Genomic DNA, 25223 nt, shown 5'->3' with positions numbered 1-25223 from the left:
CTAATCCACCTAAAATAGTTCTTTTCCCATTTTGGCTTAGTTAAAAATACAGAAATGTGAAAATAAATAGTCTTTACATATGGTCAACTTCCAAGAAGCATCATGGCGCATCCCCATTTACTTACAGGATGCTTCTGCACTTCACTGCTGCACGTCATGCTGTGCTGACAACTATCATTGTAATACTGTAGCAAGGACTCTGTGCGCTCAGATATACGCACCCAGCTCATGAACTGGCCAGGCTACGTCTCTGGGCTCTTTGCTGCCGCCAAAGCACTGATTCATTCTGAGCTTGCCTGGATGCTCACAGTATCTCTTCAGGTTTTGCTTTTATACCCTCAACCAGAACTTCTAGGCTCATATTACTTCTGTCTTGCTGCGTCATTTAGTGCAAACACAAAGGCAGGAAGCTTATTGGGGTTGTGAGCAGGCCTTAGTCAAATCAAGGGGGATAATCTTCAATCATGGAGTCCCAGCATGGTAAGTCAAGGGCAGACTCTGAAATCAGTCCAAGGCTTGGACATAGTCAGTCAGCCACTTGGAATATCAGAGTCAGGATGCTCTCTGCCTAAAGAGTAAGGAACCAAATATTGGGCAGCCCACCATGCAAACTGATTCTTTCTGGCCGTTTTCCTGCAGTAATGAGAGATAGACAGGTATTACTGGAGATTAAAGTGTGTGCCATCGTTATTCATTGTGGTTTTGGTTAGAAGGCGTCCTGAGCAAATGAGTTGGCAGCATGAAGGTATACCGGGTTGATGATATAAGTGGCAGGGAGTGGTGACTGCAGCATGAGGAAAGATGCTGCAGGCAACAGTGAAAGTAGTGGAACATGATCCTTGGTAGCAAGTGGTTACAGTAGCAAAGAGAGTGCTAGGGTTAGGTAGCAGAGAGAAGATAATGACACTTATTCTCGTGGAGTGGAGAACATTGCCTTTGTTCTTAGAGTGCAGTGCATTCTTCCAGACAACTGAGACTGCTTTAACCTGAGTGACAGCTTTTGACCAGTCTGGCACGTGCTGACATAATGACCTCCTATGGGAAGAGGAAGTCCCACCTGTGTACCATCCACATCCAGCGGGGCTTCTACATCCAAGACTACAAAGCGGGCTTAGAAATTCCCTTCGCCAGGGAAAATGTAAGAACTATTCATGGCACCTCCAGAGTGACAGTGCTTGTTTGAGTACACAATGAACTTTTAAAGAAAACATGCACGCAAAGGATGCTGGTAATTCAGGCATATCCCAGCAGTGGCCAGTTAAACCAGGAATGGTGCATGGTACGATAGGGCTGCAATTAGATGTGACGGACACCATATGTTAAAGTAGGTAATTAAGTAAGTGTTTGGTATGATACAGTGAGAAAACACACTAGGCCTCAAAGCAAAAAACCCGAAGTACACTTAGACAAAAACACCCAAGATTCAACCCTACGTTTCTTTTTGACCTTGTTAACATTGTTGAGACACAGAAGCACCAAGAATCTTTGATTTTACAGAACACTGCCTGACAATAGTCCTCAGATTCGCCATGCTGTAGTTTGCTAAAAAGTTGTGGGAGCAATGCAACCAGAAACATCTCAAGCCAGCAAACATAAAACATTTCTCTCCTTTCTTTCTGTGTGAGCAAAAAAGACAAACACACACAGAGGCTTACAAGAAAGCATTTTAACTCAAGAAAAGACCTCGATCTACACACCAACTATTGAACAGAAGAGCGACAATCACTCTGCAGACACTAGTGTGCCATCATCGCCAAAATTAAAAGAAATGTGAGAATTAACTGTCCAACTTGTGGACCAGACTTTTGATCTTCAGAATTTTGTTTTCGCCGTCAATATATTTCCATCCGTAATATTGTGTTGAACCATTTGCCATCTGTCTGTCTTATTTGTGATGAGTATATGATTTAAGGCTTTGAAGGGCTGTAGTTCAAGTTGCATTATTATAGATTAGTAAAGCTTTTGTTTTCTCCGCCATTTATTAAAGAATAAGTTTGTTTACAATAGAGTTATTTTCCTAGAAATGACGAAACCTGGTGTGAGTCACTTTTGTACTGAATAGCAGTCAGTCAGACAAATGTTTTTCAGAAAGTATATACACTTATCTAAGCAGTGAACAGTGCTGAGTTCCTCCTTAAACTTTCTTTCTGTGAATTTTGTTTTTCCCCATTCTTATTTCATGTATGCTTTCATTCCAAAGGAGGCAACAGAACTCTCATTTGTTTATATATTTTCATGTATCAGCCTCAACAGTGGGGTATAGATTCTAGATGGCAGCAGTAAAAAACTGCAATATTTGTTCTTGACAGTGAGAAAGTATCATAATCTCTTTGGTTAGATTGACAAGATGTCCAGTGAATATAAAAACAGACATTTGGTAGAACCTCAGCACTTGCGGTAAAGGATCCAAATTAATGTTTCATGCCCAATATCACTTCTCCAGGACTCAGGATTTCCACGTCCCCTGTACCAAACAAGATTGTGCACCTAATTTGAATGACCCTAAGAGAGGATTGGAAAAATTCACGCTTCCAACTAACTTAGAGAAAAGTGTGTTTAACGTTTGAAACCCTTTGTTACCCTTTGAAACTAGTGCTTCATTACTTTTCTCTGTTACTTCTTGTTTTAGCGGAGCATTCATCATTAATTCTATTAGTTCTCTATGCTATTGAGTTTACTCTAATTACAAACAAAAATTGCATTCCTTTTTAGCATTTGTTTCACTTTATTGAAAGAGGCTTCAGTTCACAATTTCAGCAAAATTAATGAAATAAACAGCTATTGCTTTTATATTTCCAACAGTATTCCATCATTTACCTATCATATATGAATAACATTACATCTCAAGTTATCTCTAAAACTAATCACCTATATTCTCATCCTCATTTTATTTCTTGAGTATTTCTAATTCTCATTCATCTTAGCTACCTGTTTGTAATTGAACAAATTTACTTCATAGATTTATATCCTCAACAATATTTTAAAACAGGATCAAATATTTCAAACTGACTAACAAATGAAATCAATAACTGTCTGCCCTAATTTGCAGTTGATTTCTTCATACTTAACCTTAACTCTTTGAGGTATGCAGATTTCTGAAGGGTTTTCGATCATGTGCTATGTAATAGGTTTGCCAGCTAATTTGAATCCCGTGCAATAAAAGGGACAGAGATTCTTCAACATTAGTATGTTGAGGGCACAATTTCAAACTCTGCACGTTGTAAAACTTTGAAGCATTGTGAACTGTGAGGTGGACAGTGCTAAACTTCGAGAGGGCATGGGACAGACTGTTGAAATGGGCAAACAATTGGTAGATCCACAGATGAGAATTCATCGTCCTGATGAGACCAATGGGTATAAGAACACTAATAGCTGAAGCCGATAAGGAAGATTGAAAAGTCAGCTTAAAAGAAATAAAAGGATTCTGAGCTTTATAAATCATGGCATAGACAACCAGTTCCACAAAATAATGTTTTGCGTCATAATGTGGAGAACTGTAGGTAATCATGCATTCGGAGGAATGAGATATAGTCAGCATCACTGCAACACGGGACTATCTTCTCAACCACTCAATGATGTGGACAAAAACAAGTCAGTTAGAAAAAGATAACACAGTGTGGAGCTGGAAGAGCACAGCAGGCCAAGCAGCATCAGAGGACCAGGAACGTTGACATTTCGGGTTGGGACCCTTCTTCAGAACCTTTTGGGACCCTTTGGGACTTTTCTAAAGAATTTATGACCCAAAACATTAACTTTCCTGTTCCTCTAATGCTGCCTGGCCTGCTGTGCTGCTCACTGTGTTATCTCTGACACCAGCATCAGCAGTTCTTACTATCTCGCAGTTTGAAAAATATGTGAGAAAATGAGATTTTTGACATTGAAAGGAAAAGTGCTGCATGGGCACCCTGTATCAAAAGATCCATGCTGAGGCATTCCATGCCACTTTTTGTCAGAGTCCTCCATTTGGGGATTGGGGGATTTTCAGCCAGCAATTTAAATTATCACCTACCTCTACTCAAATCAGATTTGGACTCTGTAATGTCTGGAACTCAAGAATCCGGAGATAATCTGAATAAAAGTAGGTCTGAACTCAGTACATTTGTTTTGAATAGCCTGGGGAGCCCTTTTATACAGCTGAGGTACCTGTGTGGATATGGTCCCTTGACAACTTGGGAGTCGGATGATCCTTTGTGTGTGGGTGGGGGCAGAATTCAGTGGAAGCTTTTGGGATTGTTAACAAAAGAGAATATTGTATGTAAACCATGCCTAATCCACTTGAACCTGTACAACTTGTTGAGAGATGTCAAAACCTGTCAGGACGTGTTGACCTGTATCAAGTTGTAACAAACTGTCAGGAGGTGTCAACTTGTTAACAACTGTCAAGTTGTTATGATTCAGAGTGCTTATCTGAATTGTCTGCATAATAAAGTTTTAAGTAGTGTAACTTTTTATTTCCTGTGTGTGTGGGTACTTGTGGATACTAGACAAGTGGCATGGTTGGCAATTGGAGAAAGGGTGTTGGGTGGAAGTAAGCATTAAGTTGGCAATGGAAGTATGAAAAACCATTGTAGATGGATAGAGGAGCATAGGATAGCATTAGGTGTGAGAACCCTGGCAAATGGGTTGAGGTGCATATGTCTGCATGGGGGATATGAGGAACCATGTGGATGGGTGGACACGGATGGAGAATGAGGAATGTGTGGGGTTGGGGAGGAATAAAGAAAATGAGGGGTGTGAGGGCTAGAGTAATGTTTTACATTGCACGTTAACTTTGGCCACCATTTCTGCTGCAGAGCAGCAGAAGGCTTTTTGTCTGGCCCACTTCAGGAGCTAACAACCTCCATGGCTCCTAGCAGAATTCGCAATCAAGGCTGACTCTCTGTACTAAAAACTGGGAAGTGCACACTGCCATATTTAATGGTCTGTTTATGGAACTAGGATTTCTCCTGCCTCTGTGCATGTAACCTGGGAATGAAAATCTGCACCTTTGTCTCATAGGCCCCAGTAATAGTGTCAAGAATGTCATGTTTTGTAAATGATTATGTAGCAGCCTATTTAATTTCAAGATAAAATTAAGTTAGTAATTTAAAGGGTAACTAATCAGCATGCTGCCTGGATACAAGGCAAACACCATAGATATGGGTTTGGTGGGGGAAAGGTATATAGGAAGCCATTGTAGAATTAGAATGTGAGGCCCTCCTAAAAGATATCACTGAATTTCATGCACAAGGCAGTCTGCCAGGATGTGCAGAAGTGAGGAACAAATACAAACAGTAAATCTCACTTACAAACAATATTTAATAATTCATATTTCTTTCTGATCTACAGCTCACAATCCAGAAAGCAGAAGTGGTTAATTTGAAGACAGAGATAAACAGTCTACTGACTGAAATACAGCGCTTACGTGATGCTTGCAAAGAACATGATAAGAAAATGAGTCAACAGGAGCAGGCTATGCTGAACCTGCAACATGAGCTAAAAATCAGTAACCAACAGGTGAGAGACAAGGTTTTGCATCAGATGGAAGATAAACTCTCTAATTAAATCACAGTGACTACCTTTTTTATCCTGAGGAGTAAATATATGACTTAGAACTGAAGTCAATATTGTATCATGTAATTTCCAGCATGTAACATAGAGTAACACCATAGATCCTGTAGAATTTGAGGCTCATAAAATTGTCATATGATAATTGCAAACAGAAAGATGGAAAGAAAAATGAAATTAATGTAATTAAGGCCTAATTGATCTGGTTTATTTTTAATGACATTCAGATACACCTCAGATTTGTAATAAATCCTTAATTACATTGTTTTTTAATGGGATTGGGTTTCCTACCAAGCAAAAATCAACATGACTCAGGCTACAGATCAGACATGCTCTTATTGAACAGTAGAACAGGCTTGAGGGACTGAAAGGCCCACTCCTGTTCCTCTGTTCTTATGATTTAAAGCATTCAAATGCATAGAATTTTCTTTGTTCTTCTTCATGTGGTTTGAAAACACTTGTCATATTCATTTCTGTCCACCATTGATTTCTATTTTAAGTTTAAGTAACATTGTATTACCACATAGTTGCAGAAATGTGATTCTCAAAAAATCTTACAATGGTCATAGCATAACATGAGACAGTTGGGCCTCCCATCTCCATTCTGGCTGTTTGCAAGGCCAACTCCGTTAGCTAATCGCACTCCCCCAGAATTGCCTTTTGAAGTGACTATCCAATTCCCTTTTGAAAGCCTGGATTGCACTTGCCTCCACATGGCTGTTCAGTACATTACAGATCCTAACCATCCGCTGCATAATATTTTTTTTCCTGAAGTCATCATTACTTCTTTTGCTAGTCACCTTAAATTGTTGTTCCTGGATCTCAACTCGTTCACCAATTCGAACAGCTTCCCTACCTAATCCCATTCACCACTCATGATTTTGAACACCTCATTGAATGTCCTTGATTTTCTCAATCTGCTCATCAATGCTCCTAAGACATTGAAAAATTTCGGTTTTGTATGAACTGAGATGAAATATGACTGTGTTGAAAGCTAAGAAACAAGAAGTACAGACATTCTTGTTCCACTATCAAATATCTCAAAGTGTTTCATGGTCAACGAAATACTTTTTGAAGTATAGTTACGGCTGTAATGTAAGAAACACTGCAGCCAATGCACTGAGAACAAACATCCATAAACGGCAATTTGATAATGACCAGAAAATCTACCTTTGTGATATTGACAAATAATTCTCAGGACACCAGGTATGTCTCACCTCCTCGTCAAAGTACTGTGATCTTTTACATCCACCTCAGAAGGTATTCAGTTTAACAACTCATCCATTGCATCATGTGGAAGCTGCTGGATACCAAGGTGATCCGCAGTGAACACATATGTGCAGCTCAAGCAACTTTGAATCCAAGTTGAGGATCTGCAGTCTGATCTGCAGACATTGTGCAACATCAGGGAAGCAGAAAGTTACCTTAACACTTTGTTCTGGGAGACAGTCACACTCCTTAAGTGAGGTAATTTAATCTTGATCTGTGATTAAGGACAGAAAAGTGTAATTGTAGATGAGAGTTATGGGGTCCCATAAGGAATAGCTGTCAGGGAGCCATAGTCCCTTTAATTGTCCAACAGTTTCAAGCTTCATGGATGGGAGTGCAGATTGCAGGAAGGATGAGTGACCTGACCATAATTCTGAGGTACAAGGAGCCATTCAAGTAGAAGGAGAAAATAGGAATGTAGTAGTGGTAGGGGACATTTTGGTTGGTGGGATAGATGCCGTTTTCTGCAGGCATGAAAATGAGTCCTGAAAGCTGCGTTGACTGCCCGGTGCCACGGTTAAGGACTTCTCCTCGGAGCTGGAGAGGATCTTGAAGCAGAGGGAAAGGATACAGTTGTTTTATGATGATGATATTGATAGGACTGGAAAGGATGTTCTGATGAATAATTTTGAACAATTAAGAGCTAAATTAAACTGTAGACCTCCAAGATGATAATTTCAAGATGTTTGCCTGAGCCATGGACAAATTGGCATGAGGTAAATAAAGTCAAGGAATTAAGTAAAATAAGAAAAAACATTGAATACAGCAAAAATGGTTTTAACAGACACCTTATGAACCAGCACTTTCAATAAACCAGAAAAGAATGATATACCTCAAATACCAGAAAGGTGCAAGTGACAAGATACTTTGCCTGAAAGTTTTATTTAAGGCAAAGATGTATTACTATTCAAGTGAATTATGCTGTAAATAAAGTATAACAATGATGTGTATACCCCCATATTACTTAGTGTGTGTTCTTACATTGATTATGTGGACTCTGTGATCAACTGGTACACTTCATATCATAGAATCGCTACAGTGTGGAAACAGGCTATTTGGCCCAACAAGTCTACATCACCCCTCCAAAGAGAATCCCACCCAGACCCATTCCCCTAATTTCCTATGTCTAACCCACCTAACCTAAACATCTGTGGGCACTAGGGGCAATTTAGCATGGCCAATCCACCTACCCTGCCAATCTTTCGACTGTGGGAGGAAACCAGAGCACCCAGAGGAAACCCACGCAGACACGGGGAGAATGTGCAAACTCCACACAGACAGTCGCCCGAGGCTGGAATCAAACCAGGATTCCTGGCGCTGTGAGGCTGCAGTGCTAACCACTGAGCCACTGTGCCGCCCTAATGATCCTTCCACAGGTCCCATAGGTGCTGGTTAATTAACAGTTTGCTGTATATGTTTTAAAAATTGGTGTGGAGGAATGAGTTTCAGTTTTTGGTGACTGGCTTCAGTAGAAGGGAGCTGTTCTGGTAGACAGGCTTCACTTGAATCATGCTGAGACCATTGTTCCAGCAAATTGAATAACTAGGGCTGTAGAGAGGGCTTTAAACTAATGCGAAGGGTGCAGGGTTCAGTAGTGGAGTAATGTAAGCTTGCAAAAACATTTGGAAACATTGTAGGGTACATATTTTGACGATGACACCCATAGTGGGACAAGAATGGACAAAGAATACAAGCATTACAAAAAAGCAGCAAACAGGGACAAAAGGGATACAAAATGATAAAAAAGGCAAAATTAATGGTTGGTTAGTTGAATGCATGTAATATACTGGACGAAATAGATAAAATAACATCACAAGTAGAGGACCATATTATGATCTTATAGTGATTACAAAGACATGGTTGCCAGGAGGTCAAAGCTGGGAACTAATATGCAGGGATATGTGACCTTCTGAAAGGACAGACCTGAAGGGAAAAGTGGTGGGGTGCTTTTGTATTTACAAGATGGAAGTAGTACACTAGCAAGAAATTATCTTGAATCGGAGGATGCAGATATGTATGGGTGGAAGTAAGTAATAACAAATGGAAGAAGATACTCATGGGAGTAGTCTGTCATCCCCCAAACACTGGTTGTACTGTAGGACAGAGAATAAATCAGGAGATAATGAGGTAATGTAAAAGAGACAATACATTAATCACGGGTGACTTTAAATCAGGTAGGTCAAATTGGCAGAGGTAGCCACAAAGAAGAATTCATTGAGTGCCTTCAGGAGAGTGGTTTGTATGAAATTATACAAAGAGTGGATTGTGTATGGAATGAACTTCCAGAGGAAGTCGTGGATGCAGGCACAGTTACAACATTTAAAAGACATTTGGATAAGTACGTGAATAAGAAATGTTAGGAGGGATATGTTTGATGGGACTAGTTTTGTTAGAGATTATGGTCAGCGTGGAGTGGTTGGACCAAAGGATCTGTTTCTGTTCTGTATGACTCTATGATTATTTCCTGGAACAAAATGTTGTGGATCCAAGCAGGGATCAGACTGTTTAGGATCTGGTAATGCATAATGAGGTATGTTTAATAAATAATCACAGAATAAAAGATCTCAGAGTGAACATTGATCATAACTTGATTGAATTTAAGAGGGAGAAACTTGGGCTGAAAACAATTGCGCTCAACTTAAAGGAGGGTGATTATTGTAGGCATGAAGACAATGTTGACTGGAGTAGACAAGGAAAGGAGTTTAGCAGAAAAAAGCCGATGAACAATGTTAGACGTTGAAAAATAATTCATGACACCTAGCAATGATATATCTCAGTGCAGAAGAAGGATTCAAAGAAGAGGATAACCAACCATGGCTAAACAGGGAATTTAAGGGCAATATCAAATTGGAATAAAAAATACATAATGTGGCAATGATTAGTGCAAATCAGAGGATTGAAAAAGTTTTAAAAGCCAACAAATATAACTACTAAAATAAAAGGGAGAAATTGAAATATGAGAAAAGGCTAGCAAGAAACATGTTAACAAACAGTAAGACCTTCTTTAAATAGATGAAATGGAAGCAAGATACAATAGTGAATATAAAGCCCTTAGAAAATGAGAGTGGGAAAATAATGATGTGGAGCCACAAAATCACAGAAGAGTTGTACAAATATTTTTCATCGATCTTCACAGTAGAGGGTGTGAATTATATTTCAAAAATACTAAATAATCAAGCAGCAAAAGTTCTGGGGCATGGGGAGGAGTGGGGTTTGGTGGTCAAACAAACATAATAACTATAACCAGAGAAAATAGTACCAGAGAAAATAATAAGCAACAAGGCCAATAGGTCCCCTGGCCCTGATAGGAAGTAGCTACAGAGGTAGTGGATGCACTAGTAGCAATCTTCCAAGAATGCTTAGATTCTGAAAGAGCCCCAGTGGATTGTAAAACTGTGAATATAAAACCTTTATACAAAAATGGAGGGAGACAAAGAACAAGTAACTATAGACCAGTTAGCTTAATATCTGTCATCGGGAAAACATTAGAGTCTTTTATAAAGGATATAATAACACAGCATTTATAAATACATAAAATAAAGAAGTAGAGTCAATATGGCTTTATGAAAGGAAACCAAACCGGATAAATCTAATGCATTTCTTTGAGGAGGTAACAAGTAAATAGATAAAGAGGCTCCAGTTGATGGATATTTGGAACCCAAAAGGCATTCAGTAAGATACCACACATTTTGCTACGTAATAAGATGAGCCCATGTTATTGGTAGTAGTACATAAGCATGGATTGAGAGTTAGCTAACTGATAAAAGACAGAAAGTTAGGGAGTGGCAGAGGGGTCAGTGCTAGGGCTACAATTATTCACAAGGTGAATCAAAGACTTGGATGATGAAAGTGAAGGTATTATAGCCAATTTTTGAATGACACAAAAATATGTGGGAAAGCAAGTGGTGAGTATAACCTAAGGAGTCTTCAGAAGAATAGAGACATGTTAAGTGAATGACCAAAATTTGACAGATGAAATACAATGTGGGAAAATGTGAGTTCATGCATTTTGGCTGGAAGAATAGAAGAGCTGAATATTATTTAAATATGGAAAGACTGCAGAAAGCTGCTTTAAAGAGGGATTTGGAATCCTCATACATGAATTACAAAAAACTGAAATCCAAGTTCATTTGGTAAATTGAACATTGACCTTGATTTCAAAGAGAATAGAGTATAAAAATAGGAAACCCTTGCTAAAACTAGACAAGCCTCTAGTCAGAAACTCGTGGAAGACTCTGAACATATTTGATTCCCTTATTTAAGGAAAGATGCGCTGGCATTGGAGAGAATCCAGAGAAAGGTTTTTTTTTAATTGTGGGATGTGGGCATCATTGGCTGGCCAGCATTTATTGTTCATCCCTAGTTGCCCTCAATTAAGGTCCCAGGCAATGAATATTCTGCCAACGAAGGACTGCTAGCTAGTCAGTGGGTGGTTGCTTGTTGTTATAGCTAGATGGAGTATTAGCAGATGGCAACAATGCACCTATTTTTCCAAAATCATCACTTGTTTGATCCTGGGTATGGAGAGATTTTCTTATGACAAGAAATTGAGTAGGTTGGCCTAGAAGCCATTGAATTTGGAAGAATGAGAGGAGAATGAATTGAAACATAAGATTCTTAGGGAGCTTGAGAGTAGACACAGAAAGGTTGTTTCCCCTTATGGGAGAGTCCAGGACCATAGGGAGTAATCTCAAGAGTTGGGGTCACCCATTTAAGACAGAATGAAAAGGAGTTTATTTTTCTGTCAGAAGCTTGTGAATCCGTGGATTAGCACTGAAAGCTGTTGAGGCTGGATAGTTACATATATTGAAGGCAAGATGGACAGATTTCTAAGCAGTAAGTTCAAATCAAGAAATATGAGGAAAAGGAAGGAAAGTAAAATTGAGGATTATCACATCAGCCATGATCTCATTGAATGGTGGAACAGACTCATTGGACCAGCCTCTGCTCCTGAATCTTATGATCTGAAAGACAGCTCCACCTTCACTGCAGCACTTCCACTGCCCTGCATTGGAGTGGTAGATGTGATTTTTGTGCTCCAGTCCTACAGTGTGGCTTATATCTAGAACCTTGTGATTCAGAGACAAGAATGCTAGCAACTGAACCACAGTTGGCTTTGGGTTGGATTATCTAGCTTGAAATATATGCCAAGAATTGGGCAGACTATTACATACCTAATTGAGCACGTTTGATGTTCTCATCATTTGTACAGAAAGTTCCTAGCTCCATTACATTAGGCTGTCCTTCCCACCTGTACTCCTATCATCCAGAGATCACTGCTGAAGATCCTTCTGCCATAATGGTGTACAAAAGATGTCAGTATAAACAATTTTAAAAGGTATACGAAGCAAAAGCTAGTGTTAAGGTATTAGCAATTGAGGAAACTTTCTGCTGAGTTGTGATTCAAGACGCAGTCAAATGCAACTACAGGAGCCACACTCAGTCCCCATTTTATCGAAGTGCATGTGATGCCACTGCCTCATGTAATTGTATTAGTATTGGACCAACAAATGGGTTTATATTCAAATGTTATACATCAACTGAATGCAATCCTGCAATTGCTGGGAGGCAAATGTCATGTGGTACAATTGTTAGACTATTAACCCAGAGACCCAGGTAATCTTGTAGGGACCTGAGTTTGAATCTCACCAAGACAGATGATGGAATTATAATTCAATAAAAATCTGGAATTAAAAATCTAATGATGAGCATGAAACCATCATTGATTGTTGTAAAAATCCATCTGATTCACTAATGCCCTTTAAGGAAGGAAACCGCTGTCCTTACCTAGACTTGCTTACATGTGATTCCAGACACACATGGATGTGGTTGACTCTGAACTTCCCTCTGGGCAGTTAGATGTATGCAATAAATGCTGGCCTAGCCAGTGACATCCACATCCTGTGACTGAATTTTAAAAATACATGATTTACACATTGACCCAGCCCTAAAAGTTGTTGCAGAGCAGCGGACGGGAGGAAGGAAATTAGAGTTTAGAAACAGGGCAACCATGCAAGCAGAGGAGCAAGCAAGATGGCCGGGGATGTAGGATGGCAGATCTCCAAATAGGATAGCCAAGGATGTGAAAAGCTGGCTAGCAAATGAGATGGGTGAATGTTGAGCAGAATTAAACATAGAAATCTCAAGAATGATATGAAGATGAGAAAGAGATGGGAAATATTGTTTGAAGTGCTACTAAAAAGTGGGAAGTGCCACTAGGTAAAATATTGCAGGGGAGGAGGGAAAGAAGGATTTGAGATTAATCAGTAAGACAGGATACTGTGCTGTGTAAGAGCACTCCTTGGGCAAACAATTATCATTGACACCAGATATGCACCTAAGAGCTTCAGATATCATGTTCCAGGCACATATCAATGTTGTTAGCAGCACCAACCTCCTGTTCCATTGCTGTGTCAGGAGGTAGGATTTTTTTTTGAGTTGTTGATACTACCCAATCTCTCTTTTCACTTTCCACTCTATAAAAATTGGCTTTGTAAGACTGCCAGTGGAGTTCCTTCATGTCTTGGATGGCTCCCATTCCTTTGCACACTTGTTGTCAGTGTATTTTCTGAGTGCTGGTCTCTTCCCTGTTTCTTTAAGCACCATGGTTTCCCTAATGCTTTACATATTGAAACCAATAGGTTTCTCTCTGTTACTAACTATGCAGCCGACCATGGCCATTCTCCTGCATTTTAATCAGTTTCTATGTGGGCTTTTTCTCGGAGGGAAAGAGGAGTTTAGAAAAGGACGGCCATGACTTTTTTTTGGAGACCCGAAGGAAGATTGCTGATACTGCTGACACACAAAGGAAACGTTCTAACTTAGGTTGGAAGATCTCATTATTGTCCTGACTGCTGCTTCCCTTAAGAGAGGAAATCTGCCATTCTTTCTTGATCTGGCATTCAAATGACTCCAGAACCAATGTAATGTGATTGACTCTTAACTGCCAAATGAAGTGGCTTAGCAAGCCTTAGTTCAAGACCATTCAGGGATGGACAAAAGATGCTGATCTTGCCAGCCATGCCTACGTACCATGAAAAAAACTTTATAAGTATTAAAATAATACTGTGTTTAAAATTCTGATTATTGTTAAAAATAATTATTTTTCTGTGTTGACTTGCTTTGAAACACAACAGACTAGATAAAGGAGATAGTAGGAACTGCAGATGCTAGAGAATCTGAGATAACAAGGTGCAGAGCTGGATGAACACAGCAGGCCAAGCAGCATCAGAGGAGCAGGAAAGCTGACGTTTCAGGCCTAGACCCTCTCGGCCCAAAACGTCAGCCTTCCTGCTCCTCTGATGCTGCTTGGCCTGCTGTGTTCATCCAGCTCTGCACCTTGTTATCTCAGACTGGGGTAAAATGTTGCTTTGTAGTGACAGATCCCTGATATCAGTTCTCATTCCAAATTTACCAATTGTATCCATCATATTGGTGTGAACCTTACAACTGTTTGCTAAGTAGAACTAAAATGGGTCATTTTAACCCACATTATTATATTCTTTATTGATGGACATTTCCTTTCAACAAATGTCTTGCTGTTTGTCATGAAATCTACAACATAGAACGAAGTATGCTTGTTATATTCCTTCAACAATTATTTCCATTGAAAACAGGAGAATGGATGAGACTGGAAGAGAACGTTGTGGTGTACCTGGTCAGCCCCAATGTTTTCTTCTTCTAGTTCAAACCTTTATATTTTAAATGATCTGTACATCTGGAAATGAGAAACATATTTGTGTGTTTGAAATAAATTAAATTTAGCACAAAAAGGTTCATTTTCAATGTTACAAATTAAAAACACCATTAATGATTCCCTTTCTTCTTCTGACCTTTTGTCTTTTAGCATTACGACAATTAAAATGGTAATAAAGCCAATTCATTTCTGCCATTCATATACAGTGAAAATTATGTGATATTTCAAAATGATTTACATGAACTTTTGTCTCCTATTGAAGCAACCAGCATGACATTAATTTTTAATGATTTCTTTCTGCTTCATTTGGAAAGAGATTGTGGCAATGCATTTTACAGGTATTCAGGCATGCAGACCCTGTACAGATTGATAACCATTATGCCAACAATCTCAGAAAAAAGGGAAAATAGGTTGAGGTTAGTCACTGAAGGTGATGCAGTAATGTATTCATTGCCAGCAAATTACTTGGACATTTGCTTCCTTTCCTGTAGCTTAGAAACAGGTATGTTTAATCATCCAGGGATATTGGAATTCTGATTGACCAACACTCTCCTGGAAAAGTGTTTCTTAATTTTGATTGATGAAGTGATTTATCTTTGACTTTTTTCTACTCTGTATCATGAAAATGATATTAGAATCTAAATGAGATTCAGAATTCCCTGTTTGACAAGCTTGGTTGATGAAAGGGTTCCATGTCAAGGTCTGACACACTAAAATTATATGCAAATACTGTTTGAGCTCCATTCAAAATTAATCAAGGGGCAAAAAAGCAGACTATCATAGGAACATGTTCATATTTCTGGCTCATTTTAAATTGCCAAAGGCTGTTTTCGGATTAGTTAGTTTGAGAAATTGGGATTTGACAAGTATGTGAAAGCTCAGCTTTAATGGATTTTGATGACTAACACTTCCTTAATTTTCTTTATCTTTGCAGATCTTCAGGCTTTTATTTTTGTTCCTCGTGTTGTAATGTTGACAGTTACAATATCTTTTAGTCCACATTATCATTATGTCCTTTTAAAAGAAACATATCTTATCCAAGTGCATCCTTTCTCATCATTTAAAACCCTACTCCATTGCCTTGTGAAATATTAATGATATATTCAACATATTATAACATCAAACATAACAAAGATGAAGGGACTGTATTATCAATATTAATTATGGCCTAATTTAGCACTGTTTTAGAGGTTTCCATATCAATATGACCATATGTAAATATTTTATGTATTATCACATGGAAGATGTGATTTCTGAAATAATATACCATGTTTTGCTAGATATGTATTTCAATTGAATTAACAATACGAACTTGGATAATGGCATCAGTAGTATACACAAATGTGTCAAAGTTAATTGGCAGAGGCTTGCATGAGCGTAAGTTGAATAAACCAGTTGTGACAGGATGTATAGGTCAGATGAAAATTAAATTGAGAAAAAGCTGTGTATCCTTATGGGAGTGAGATGAGATGCTCAAACACAGGTAATGAAAAGTAGCTGATAAAGAGCAATGTCAACTATAAAGAAAGTTGTGACATTCAACCTTAAAATGTCATTATAAATAAATTCTTCTGACTTCAAATATTTGACTAATTTGTTACAAATTGGTTGGAGAAAAAAATTCATGTTAAACATCTTTGGGCAGTTTGTTTGTTCTCATTAAATTTCATGCTGAATTGTAATATGTTACGTTCTTTGATGATTGGTCACACCGCAGAACTTGCTGTTAATTTTAACAAGTAAGGCATCTGGGTACTTTCAGTGCTGAAGAAAATTGCAACACCCAGTTAACATGCATTAAACAATAAGCCATAAACTGCAAAGATTTCTCACAAAATACACAAATGTAAACCATCTTAACTTATTTGAGCTACTTGTCCCTTGTTGTAGTTTTAATGAATTTTCTCCTCTTCCTGGAATATTACACTGCCTTGCACCATTTCCTAAATCAGTTTTCCTCAAAGGTCTGTCAGTACCACTACAGTTGAATATATAAAGAAACAATAGGAGCAACAATAATTTGAACTCAGATAGTAGCTTTATGAAGGAAGAGTATCCATAAATGCCCATGAAGAAATTATCAAATACTTTAAGGACAATCTTAAAAGAGGAAAGAGGAGTACATCTGTTAGGGATATGGATGCATGAATCATGCCAAGCTGGGAGAATGATGTTTTAGTCAGTCCAGGGTGCCCAAAAGGAAGGAGGGATGATCAGCCAAGATGGTCCAACTGTGTTAAACCTAAATAAGGGTAATTACAAAGGAATGAGTGCACAGATAGCCAGAGTGGACTGGGAAAAGACAGCAAAGACAATTGGGAACCATGTCAGACATTTAAGGAGATCAAAGATAATAGGAACTGCAGATTCTGGAGAATCCAAGATAACAAAGTGTGGGGCTGGATGAACACAGCAGGCCAAGCAGCATCTCAGGAGCACAAAAGCTGACATTTCGGGCCTAGACCCTTCATCAGAAAAGGGGAATGGGGAGAGGATTCTGAAATAAAGAGGCAGAGAGGGTGAGATGGACTGAAGATGGATACCACAAAAGAGTTGCAGTGGGAGAGAGATCACCTTTTTCTCCACTTTGACACATTTCTCTACTTCGACGCTGCAACTTAAGAGCTCATGTCACCTTTCATTGCCATGCTGCCACCAGGTCACTTTGCAAGCAGGGACTACCACCCATCCCATAGATTGGCTTGGGAGCATCTCAGAGTGCCTCACTTGCTCTCGTGCCCATTTGGGCATTTTTTATGGGATGCTGCTATATTGGAACACTTTCTGTTAATAGGTAAATAATCTATTATTCTGTTAAATTTTCCAATAGAATTAAAGCTAGACCAATTCTTCTTTCTTTTGATTGTATTTTAATTTTAGAGTAAGAATAAAGTGTGTTTTTGTTTGAAGCCAAGTAGTGTGTCAAATTTAATTACATCTGGAACTCAGCACCTTATACTTGTCTTTAAATAAGAAATGGTTATGACCAAGGCTACTTCCTCGACATATTTGAAGGGGGTTTGGTCTGGTCCAAAACAATCAGCGCTTGCCCTGTCTAGGTGAAAGATATCTCTAATCATACAATTCTACATGTGAGTCTTTGTAACCTTGCAATCTGCATTATGTACCATCTTCACAAATAATTGTGTATTATTCTAATTATTTGTACTGTTTTTAATTTATTCATGGAATGAGGGCATTTTTTTTATACTAGCATTTATTGTCTATATTTCATTGTCCAATGGCCAGCTAAGAGTCATCACATTTCTTAGATCTAGAATTTAATTTAAGCCAGACCAGGTAAGGATTTCCTTCCCTAAAAGGATAGTGATGAACCAGATGGCTTTTATACAATTGATAGTGATTATATGATCGCCATGAGGCAAGCATTTTATTCCAGATGTTTGTTGAATTCAAATTTCACCATCTGACATGGACATTCTGGCTTAATTGGTAAAGTCACCATATTCCCAGAGAAACCCTAGGGCTGCTGTCTCGTAGAGAGAGATGACTGGTGATGAGTTTAACCTGAGGGTCATGACGTCCCAGGCAAGGGGCAAAGTTGAAAGAAAGAACCTTCATGGTAACCACAGCTGGTGTGGGAATTGAACCTATGCTGTTGGCACCTGCAAAGCAAATCAGCTATTAGTTGAGTGACATTACCACAAAGCTATCACCTTTTTTTTAACCTTAGATTAATCAAATCCCTAACTATTTATTTACCCCTTCCCAGAAGAAAATTTCCTTAAAGAATGGACAAAACCAACTTGCTTTGTTTAACATAAAAAAAGGAAAAGCATGAAGAAAAATTAGATGCTGAGATAAATATGAAAGGAAGGAAGTATTATCAGAGGTAACTGAACAATGTTCAAAGAGCTGGTTTTGTTGTGAAAGGACTTCAGGATTCTAGAGCAAGCTTGTGACGATGTCATTAGGCTGCGTAAATAGCACAATGTGGACAAAACCAGACGACACCACACTTTCAAATGAGAGCCTAGAGAACACATGTACACGAACGTGCGTATGCTAAGCTTTTTATTTCTTGATGTCCTTTCCAAATAGGATTAGAGCCTGACATATCCATGATTATTTTGTGTAGCAGTAATTAGAATTACTGTATAATAGTGTGTAGAACTGGATGAACGCAACAGGCCAACCAGCATCGGGGAGCAGGAAAGTTGATATTTTGGGTCTAGACCCTTCTTCAGAAACTAACTATAATAGCACTGTTTTGAAGTCTAAGCCTGAAGATAGTTCATGATTTTGCCTTCTCCTCAACCTTTCTCCCTTTCCGAAGACAGTGAATCATTGGAATTGTTCGTTGGAAGGCAGAAATGTTAGCCTAGATTACGTGCTCTAGTGTCAGACTTGAACTATGACAGCCAAAAAGCTGGTTTTTTTGTCTGTTTCTGAGTTGTAAACACTGATTATGTATCCTCAAATAAAAGTAAAGTACTGTTAATCCTGGGGATCTGAAATGCAAACAGCAAGTGCGAGGAAAAGCCAACAGGTCTAGCAACAGCTTTGAAGAGAGAAACAGAGTTAACATTTTAAGTCAAATATGACTCTTCTCAGAAATGAAATTTTCTTCTCATAATTTTAAACTCCTCTTTATTATCTGTAATAATTAATTGCAAAGAAAAATACATAGTTGTGAGAGATAATAGGAACTGCAGATTCTGGAGAATTCCCAGAACGCCCTTGACCGCGTCTCCCGTATTTCCCGCAACACATCCCTCACACTCCGCCCCCGCCACAACCGCCCTAAGAGGATCCCCCTCGTTCTCACACACCACCCTACCAACCTCCGGATACAACGCATCATCCTCCGACACTTTCGCCATTTACAATCCGACCCCACCACCCAAGACATTTTTCCATCTCCACCCCTGTCTGCTTTCCGGAGAGACCACTCTCTCCGTGACTCCCTTGTTCGCTCCACACTGCCCTCCAACCCCACCACACCCGGCACCTTCCCCTGCAACCGCAGGAAATGCTACACTTGCCCCCACACCTCCTCCCTCACCCCCATCCCAGGCCCCAAGATGACATTACACATTAAGCAGAGGTTCACCTGCACATCTGCCAATGTGGTATACTGCATCCGCCGTACCCGGTACGGCTTCCTCTACATTGGGGAAACCAAGCGGAGGCTTGGGGACCGCTTTGCAGAACACCTCTGCTCAGTTCACAACAAACAACTGCACCTCCCAGTCGCAAACCATTTCCACTCCCCCTCCCATTCTTTGGATGACATGTCCATCATGGGCCTCCTGCACTGCCACAATGATGCCACCCGAAGGTTGCAGGAACAGCAACTCATATTCCGCCTGGGAACCCTGCAGCCTAATGGTATCAATGTGGACTTCACCAGTTTCAAAATCTCCCCTTCCCCTACTGCATCCCTAAACCAGCCCAGTTCGTCCCCTCCCCCCACTGAACCACACAACCAGCCCAGCTCTTCCCCCCCACCCACTGCATCCCAAAACCAGTCCAACCTGTCTCTGCCTCCCTAACCGGTTCTTCCTCTCACCCATCCCTTCCTCCCACCCCAAGCCGCACCCCCATCTACCTACTAACCTCATCCCACCTCCTTGACCTGTCCGTCTTCCCTGGACTGACCTATCCCCTCCCTACCTCCCCATCTATACTCTCTCCACCTATCTTCTTTACTCGCCATCTTCGGTCCGCCTCCCCCTCTCTCCCTATTTATTCCAGTTCCCTCTCCCCATCCCCCTCTCTGATGAAGCGTCCAGGCCCGAAACGTCAGCTTTTGTGCTCCTGAGATGCTGCTTGGCCTGCTGTGTTCATCCAGCCTCACATTTTATTACATAGTTGTGAGACCTGAATATCAAGAATATGTCCAAAGTGGTTAGAACTGTAATTGAAAAGGCATCTTCACCAGTGTATCTTCATCAGCTATGTGGCAGGTCAAAAAAGTGCAGTTGAAATAAATTGTAATCTAAATATGTCTGATTCTATCCTTAGAACCACTGTCAGGAGAAATCCATGGAGCAGCTTCAGAAAGAACTTGAAGTTTACAAACAGGCACATGAATCTGACATCGACCATTTTAGTCATGAAACTGCTCAACTGCAGAAGGAACTTGATTCATCTACAAAGGAATTACAGGAGAAGTTGACCAAACTGCAACAGTACAAGTCCACAGTTGACAGACTGAATTCTGACCTACAGTATGCACATCAGCAACATCAAGAGGTGGTCCAAGAAGTAAGGATTTATTTTCTATATATTTACAGCAAAAGGCTACCTCCTCTTGCATAAAATTTGAAAATGCATGAGATACTCCAGGTCAGCCAGCATCTGTGGAAAGAGAAACAAGTTAAAACTTCATATAAAAATAATCTGGACGAAAATGTAAGCAGCCTGATTAATAAGTTTTGAGATAACACCAAAATTGGCAGAGTTGCAGATAGTGAGGAGGATTGTCAAAGAACACTGCAGATTTTAGCAGAAAAACGGAAGATGGCGTTTAATCCGGACGAACTCGAGGTGATGCATTTTGGAAGATCAACAAATTATAATAAATGGCAGGACCCTTATAGTATTGACTTCCAGAAGGGTCTGGGCAGACAGGTTCACAGATCCCTGAAGGTGAAAGGTAGATAAGGTATGCATGAGGGCATACAGCAGGCTTGCTTTCATCAGCTAGGGAATTGAACTAAAAAGTTGGCAAGTTATGTTACAGCTGATCAAAACTTTGGTTAGGCCACATTTGGAATGTTGTCTGCAGTTCTGGTCACCACACTCCCAGAAGGACGTGGATGTTTTGGAACGTTTATCAGATGTTATCTTGCTCTGGAGGGTTTTGTTATGAGGAGAAGTTGGATAAACTTGGATTGTTTTCACTGGAAAGATGGAAGCTGAGGGGCGACCTGATAGAGGTCTACAAAATTATGAGAGCCAAAGATAGGGTGGATAGTCAGAAGCTTTTTCCCAGGATGGAAAGGTCAACTATTAGAGTGCACTGGGTGAGAGGGGAAAGTTTAGGTGAGTATTTTGGGGAAAATTTTTCACACAGAGGGTGGTAGATGCCTGGAACTCACTATCATCAGAGGTGGTGGAAGTAGGCACATTAGCAATGTTTAAGATATATCTTGATAGACACATGAATGGGAGGTGAACAGAGGAAAAGGAACTGCACATGGCAATAAGTAGTGGGTCTAAAAATGGATTAGGAACCAGCGTGGGCTCGGTGGGGTAAAAGGTTTGTTCCTGTGCTGTATTGAATTGTATTGTGGTGTAATTGTATTCAGGTTGATAGCCTTTCACCAGAACTTGAAAAGAGTTAGAACAGTGAAAAGGCTTAGTGCAGAGAGAGGTAAAGGGAGTAGAGAAGAGAGAACAAAAGGGAAATTTGTGGTGGGAGGAAGGCAGGAGAGACTAAATACAAAAGGATAATGATGCAAGGCAAAAACGCATGGTAATAGGATATGTTTAGAAACAAAAGGTGGGTCTAGAAGAGCTGTAAATGGGAATGGCAGAATTATTCCCATCAACAGTTACTGTCCAAAGTATGGTAGTAATATTGTTACCTGACATTGTTGAACTCTGTATTGAGTCTAGAGGTTATAAAGTTTCTATTCAAAATATGTGACAGTGCTTCTTGCTAATGTTGAGCTAGCAGTATAGGAGGACAAGGAAAGAGAGGCCAGAGTACGAAAGGGATAGATAATTGAAGTAAAAGATAACTGGATGATGTCTTTCATCTTTGTAGGGTACTCCAGACTGCATAGTAATATTGTTACCTGACATTGTTGAACTCTGTATTGAGACTAGAGGTTATAAAGTTTCTATTCAAAATATGTGACAGTGCTTCTTGCTAATGTTGAGCTAGCAGTATAGGAGGACAAGGAAAGAGAGGCCAGAGTACGAAAGGGATAGATAATTGAAATAAAAGATAACTGGATGCTGTCTTTCAGCTTTGCAGGGTACTCCAGACTGTATGCTTTTGGAGTTATTAGAGGTGATTGAAGGAATGTATGCAAGAATAACAACAAGTATTAATTCCAATCTGGCACAAAAATAAGACAGGAGAGGTAGCTCAATGATGGCTATAAAAGAAATTCAGGATAACATCAGATCCAAAGGCGAGGTATATAAAAGTACCCAAAAAAATAGCAAGTCTGAGTGCAGGGAACAATTTAGAATTCAGCAAAAGAGTACAAAAAGAGGGTCAGAAGAGGAAACATAGAGTATCAGAGTAAGTTAAATTGGATGTAAAAACAGTTGAGCTGAGGCCAGACTAGCCATGATCATATTAAATGGCAGAGTGGGCTCAAGGGGCTGAAATGTCTACTCCTGCTCTTAGCTCTGATGTTCCAAAGAGATTAGACAAAATCTGCATGGTTTTATGAAAGGAAAATGACACTTAACTAATCTACCAGAGTTTTTTTGAGGATGTAGCAAGTGAAATAGATAAGGGAGAACCAATGGTTGTGGTTTGGGTAAAAGTAAAGCACATGGGATTGGAGATAATATGATGGATTGAGAATTAATTGACAGACCAGAAACATAGCGTGGGAATAAATGAGTCTTTTTCCAGCTTGCATGCAATAACTACTGGGATGGTAAGGGATCAGTGCTTGGGAACCCAGCTATTCACAATACATATGCAATATTTCCAAGTTTGCTGATGTCTCAAAACTTGGTGGAATTGTGGGCTGTGAGGAGATTACGTGAGACTGCATGATGATCTAGTTGAATTTGTGGGAAAACACATGGCAGATGCAGTATAATGTGGATAAATATGTATATATTTCTGTGTGAAATACAGAAAGGAAGGGTATTATTTAAATGGTGATATATTGGGAAATATGGATGTACACAGAGATCTGGATACCCTTGTATACGAGTTAATGAAAGAAAACAGTCAGGTACAACAAGCAATTGAGAAGGCAGTTGATATATTGATCTTTATTGCAAGAGAATTTGAATTCAGAAGTAAGGATGTCTTACCGCAGTTAAACAAGGCATCGGTGAAACAGCACCTGAGTATTGTGCACAGCTTTAGTTTTCCTACCTAAGAGAGAATATACTCACCATAGGGAAAGTGTGGTGTAGGTTCACTAGGCAGGTGCAGAGAGTTTTGTTCAGCTGGGCCTGTATTCACTAAAATGAAAGGAAATCTAATTGAAACTAACATGGCTAGACTGACTAGATGCTGGGAGGATGTTTCCTATGCACTGCTAGTTGAGGTGGTGGAAGCAGGCACATAGCAATGTTTAAGGATATCTTGATAGATACGTGGTTGAGGAGTCTAGAACCAGGGATCAGCATCTAGATATGGGCCAGGCCATTGAGGACTCAAATTAAGAAGGATTTCTTCACTCAGGGTGTGATCAACCCATGGAATTAACCAGTGCAGAAGGCTATGGAGGCCAGGTCACTGAGTATATTCAAGAAAGAGATTAATAAATTTTTAGATATTAAAGGCATCAATGGTGTGAAGTGAAAGCAGGAAAATGGCGTTGAGATAGAGAATTATGTATCGAAAGGAATGCAGCTTGCAATAAACGCTATTAGCTCCAACCTCATCTTGGTCACCAGGCTTCCCCGCCGCCCTCCTCACCTCCACACTCTGACCCTCCATCTTTCATCTCGCACCACTCCAGCAGCCCATTTCTATTCATCCTGCCATGTAGAGACCACATTGAACTTTGTCTCCAACTGTCCTCATAGACCCATGAACCCTAATATTATGCTTTGATGATGCCTGTCCTGGTCCTCCATTCTTCCCCTGTGGAGGCTAAAGTGCTGGTCACTGTCAGTAACCTCCCCCACTCTTCTATAGGTTGCCATATCCACCAATGCTGTTCTACATACCCACTTGAAAGTTTTCTTATATCACCTTAATTGTCCCCACTCCAATACAAACCTGTGCTTCCCCATGCATTCAAACCTTGAATGCTCCACCCCTTTTGGAATTGAGCCCCTTTTTGTGCCTTGCAACCTCCTCAATTAATTCTAGATATTTATTGAATTCAAATTACACCATCTGCCACGGCAGGATTTGAACCAAGGTCCCCAGAACGTTATCTGGGTCTCTGGGCAACAGCATGGATAATTCACCAAAAGAAACACCAGAAGTAACTTTTAGGGTCAGAAAAAAGTGACATAGGGAAAAGTAAACTTTATAAATTTAGTCACATGTTTCTAAAAGGTTACTAGTATAATTCATAGGTAGCATTTGCCAATCAATTCCTACAATCCTGTTCCCAACACACTGTGACAATCTGACGTCAACAAATGCATATTTTTCAGGTTTTTCAGTGTGAAGGCATTATGCGCAAACAAGAATCGGAAATAGCTCATCTTAAACAGCAGCAGTTTGAGTCTGAGAACCAAATAACCGCAGCCAATCAGAATTGCAAATCACTTGAAGCTATGTTGGATCTTTATAAGCAAAAGTACCAGACTTGTATAAACAAGATCACAGAGCTGGAAAATTCAATGCAAAGCCTGGAGGCAGATTTACAAGATGCAAATAGACAGGTTAGTAGAACAAAATGAAATCTCATTGCTGTTTTAGGAAGCTGCACTGTAGCACATCTATCTGAGACATCTAATCGGTAATTGGGGTCATTTGCCCAGTTTTCAAGCTTTGAGATAAAAGTGGTATTACTTTTGTAGTACCTCTAAAGGTTTGCACTTCAGGCCTGTTACTTTTAGAACCTTTTTGATCTAGCCG

The 25223-nt window shown here is 39.7% G+C and overlaps 1 protein-coding gene across 1 annotated transcript in view; it reads left to right on the top strand.

Moving 5' to 3' along the window:
- Positions 1 to 25223, top strand: part of LOC125459774 (golgin subfamily A member 4) — a 709733-nt gene that overhangs the window by 484491 nt on the left and 200019 nt on the right. The window contains exons 22-24 of the mRNA XM_048546606.2: positions 5329 to 5496; positions 20501 to 20743; positions 24797 to 25027. Of these exons, the coding sequence (XP_048402563.2) occupies positions 5329 to 5496; positions 20501 to 20743; positions 24797 to 25027 (642 nt within the window). The remainder of the gene's footprint in view (positions 1 to 5328; positions 5497 to 20500; positions 20744 to 24796; positions 25028 to 25223) is intronic.

The sequence above is a fragment of the Stegostoma tigrinum genome, chromosome 16 (assembly GCF_030684315.1).
Source record: "Stegostoma tigrinum isolate sSteTig4 chromosome 16, sSteTig4.hap1, whole genome shotgun sequence".
NCBI lineage: Eukaryota > Metazoa > Chordata > Chondrichthyes > Orectolobiformes > Stegostomatidae > Stegostoma > Stegostoma tigrinum.
This window is presented reverse-complemented; position numbering and strand designations above follow the sequence as displayed.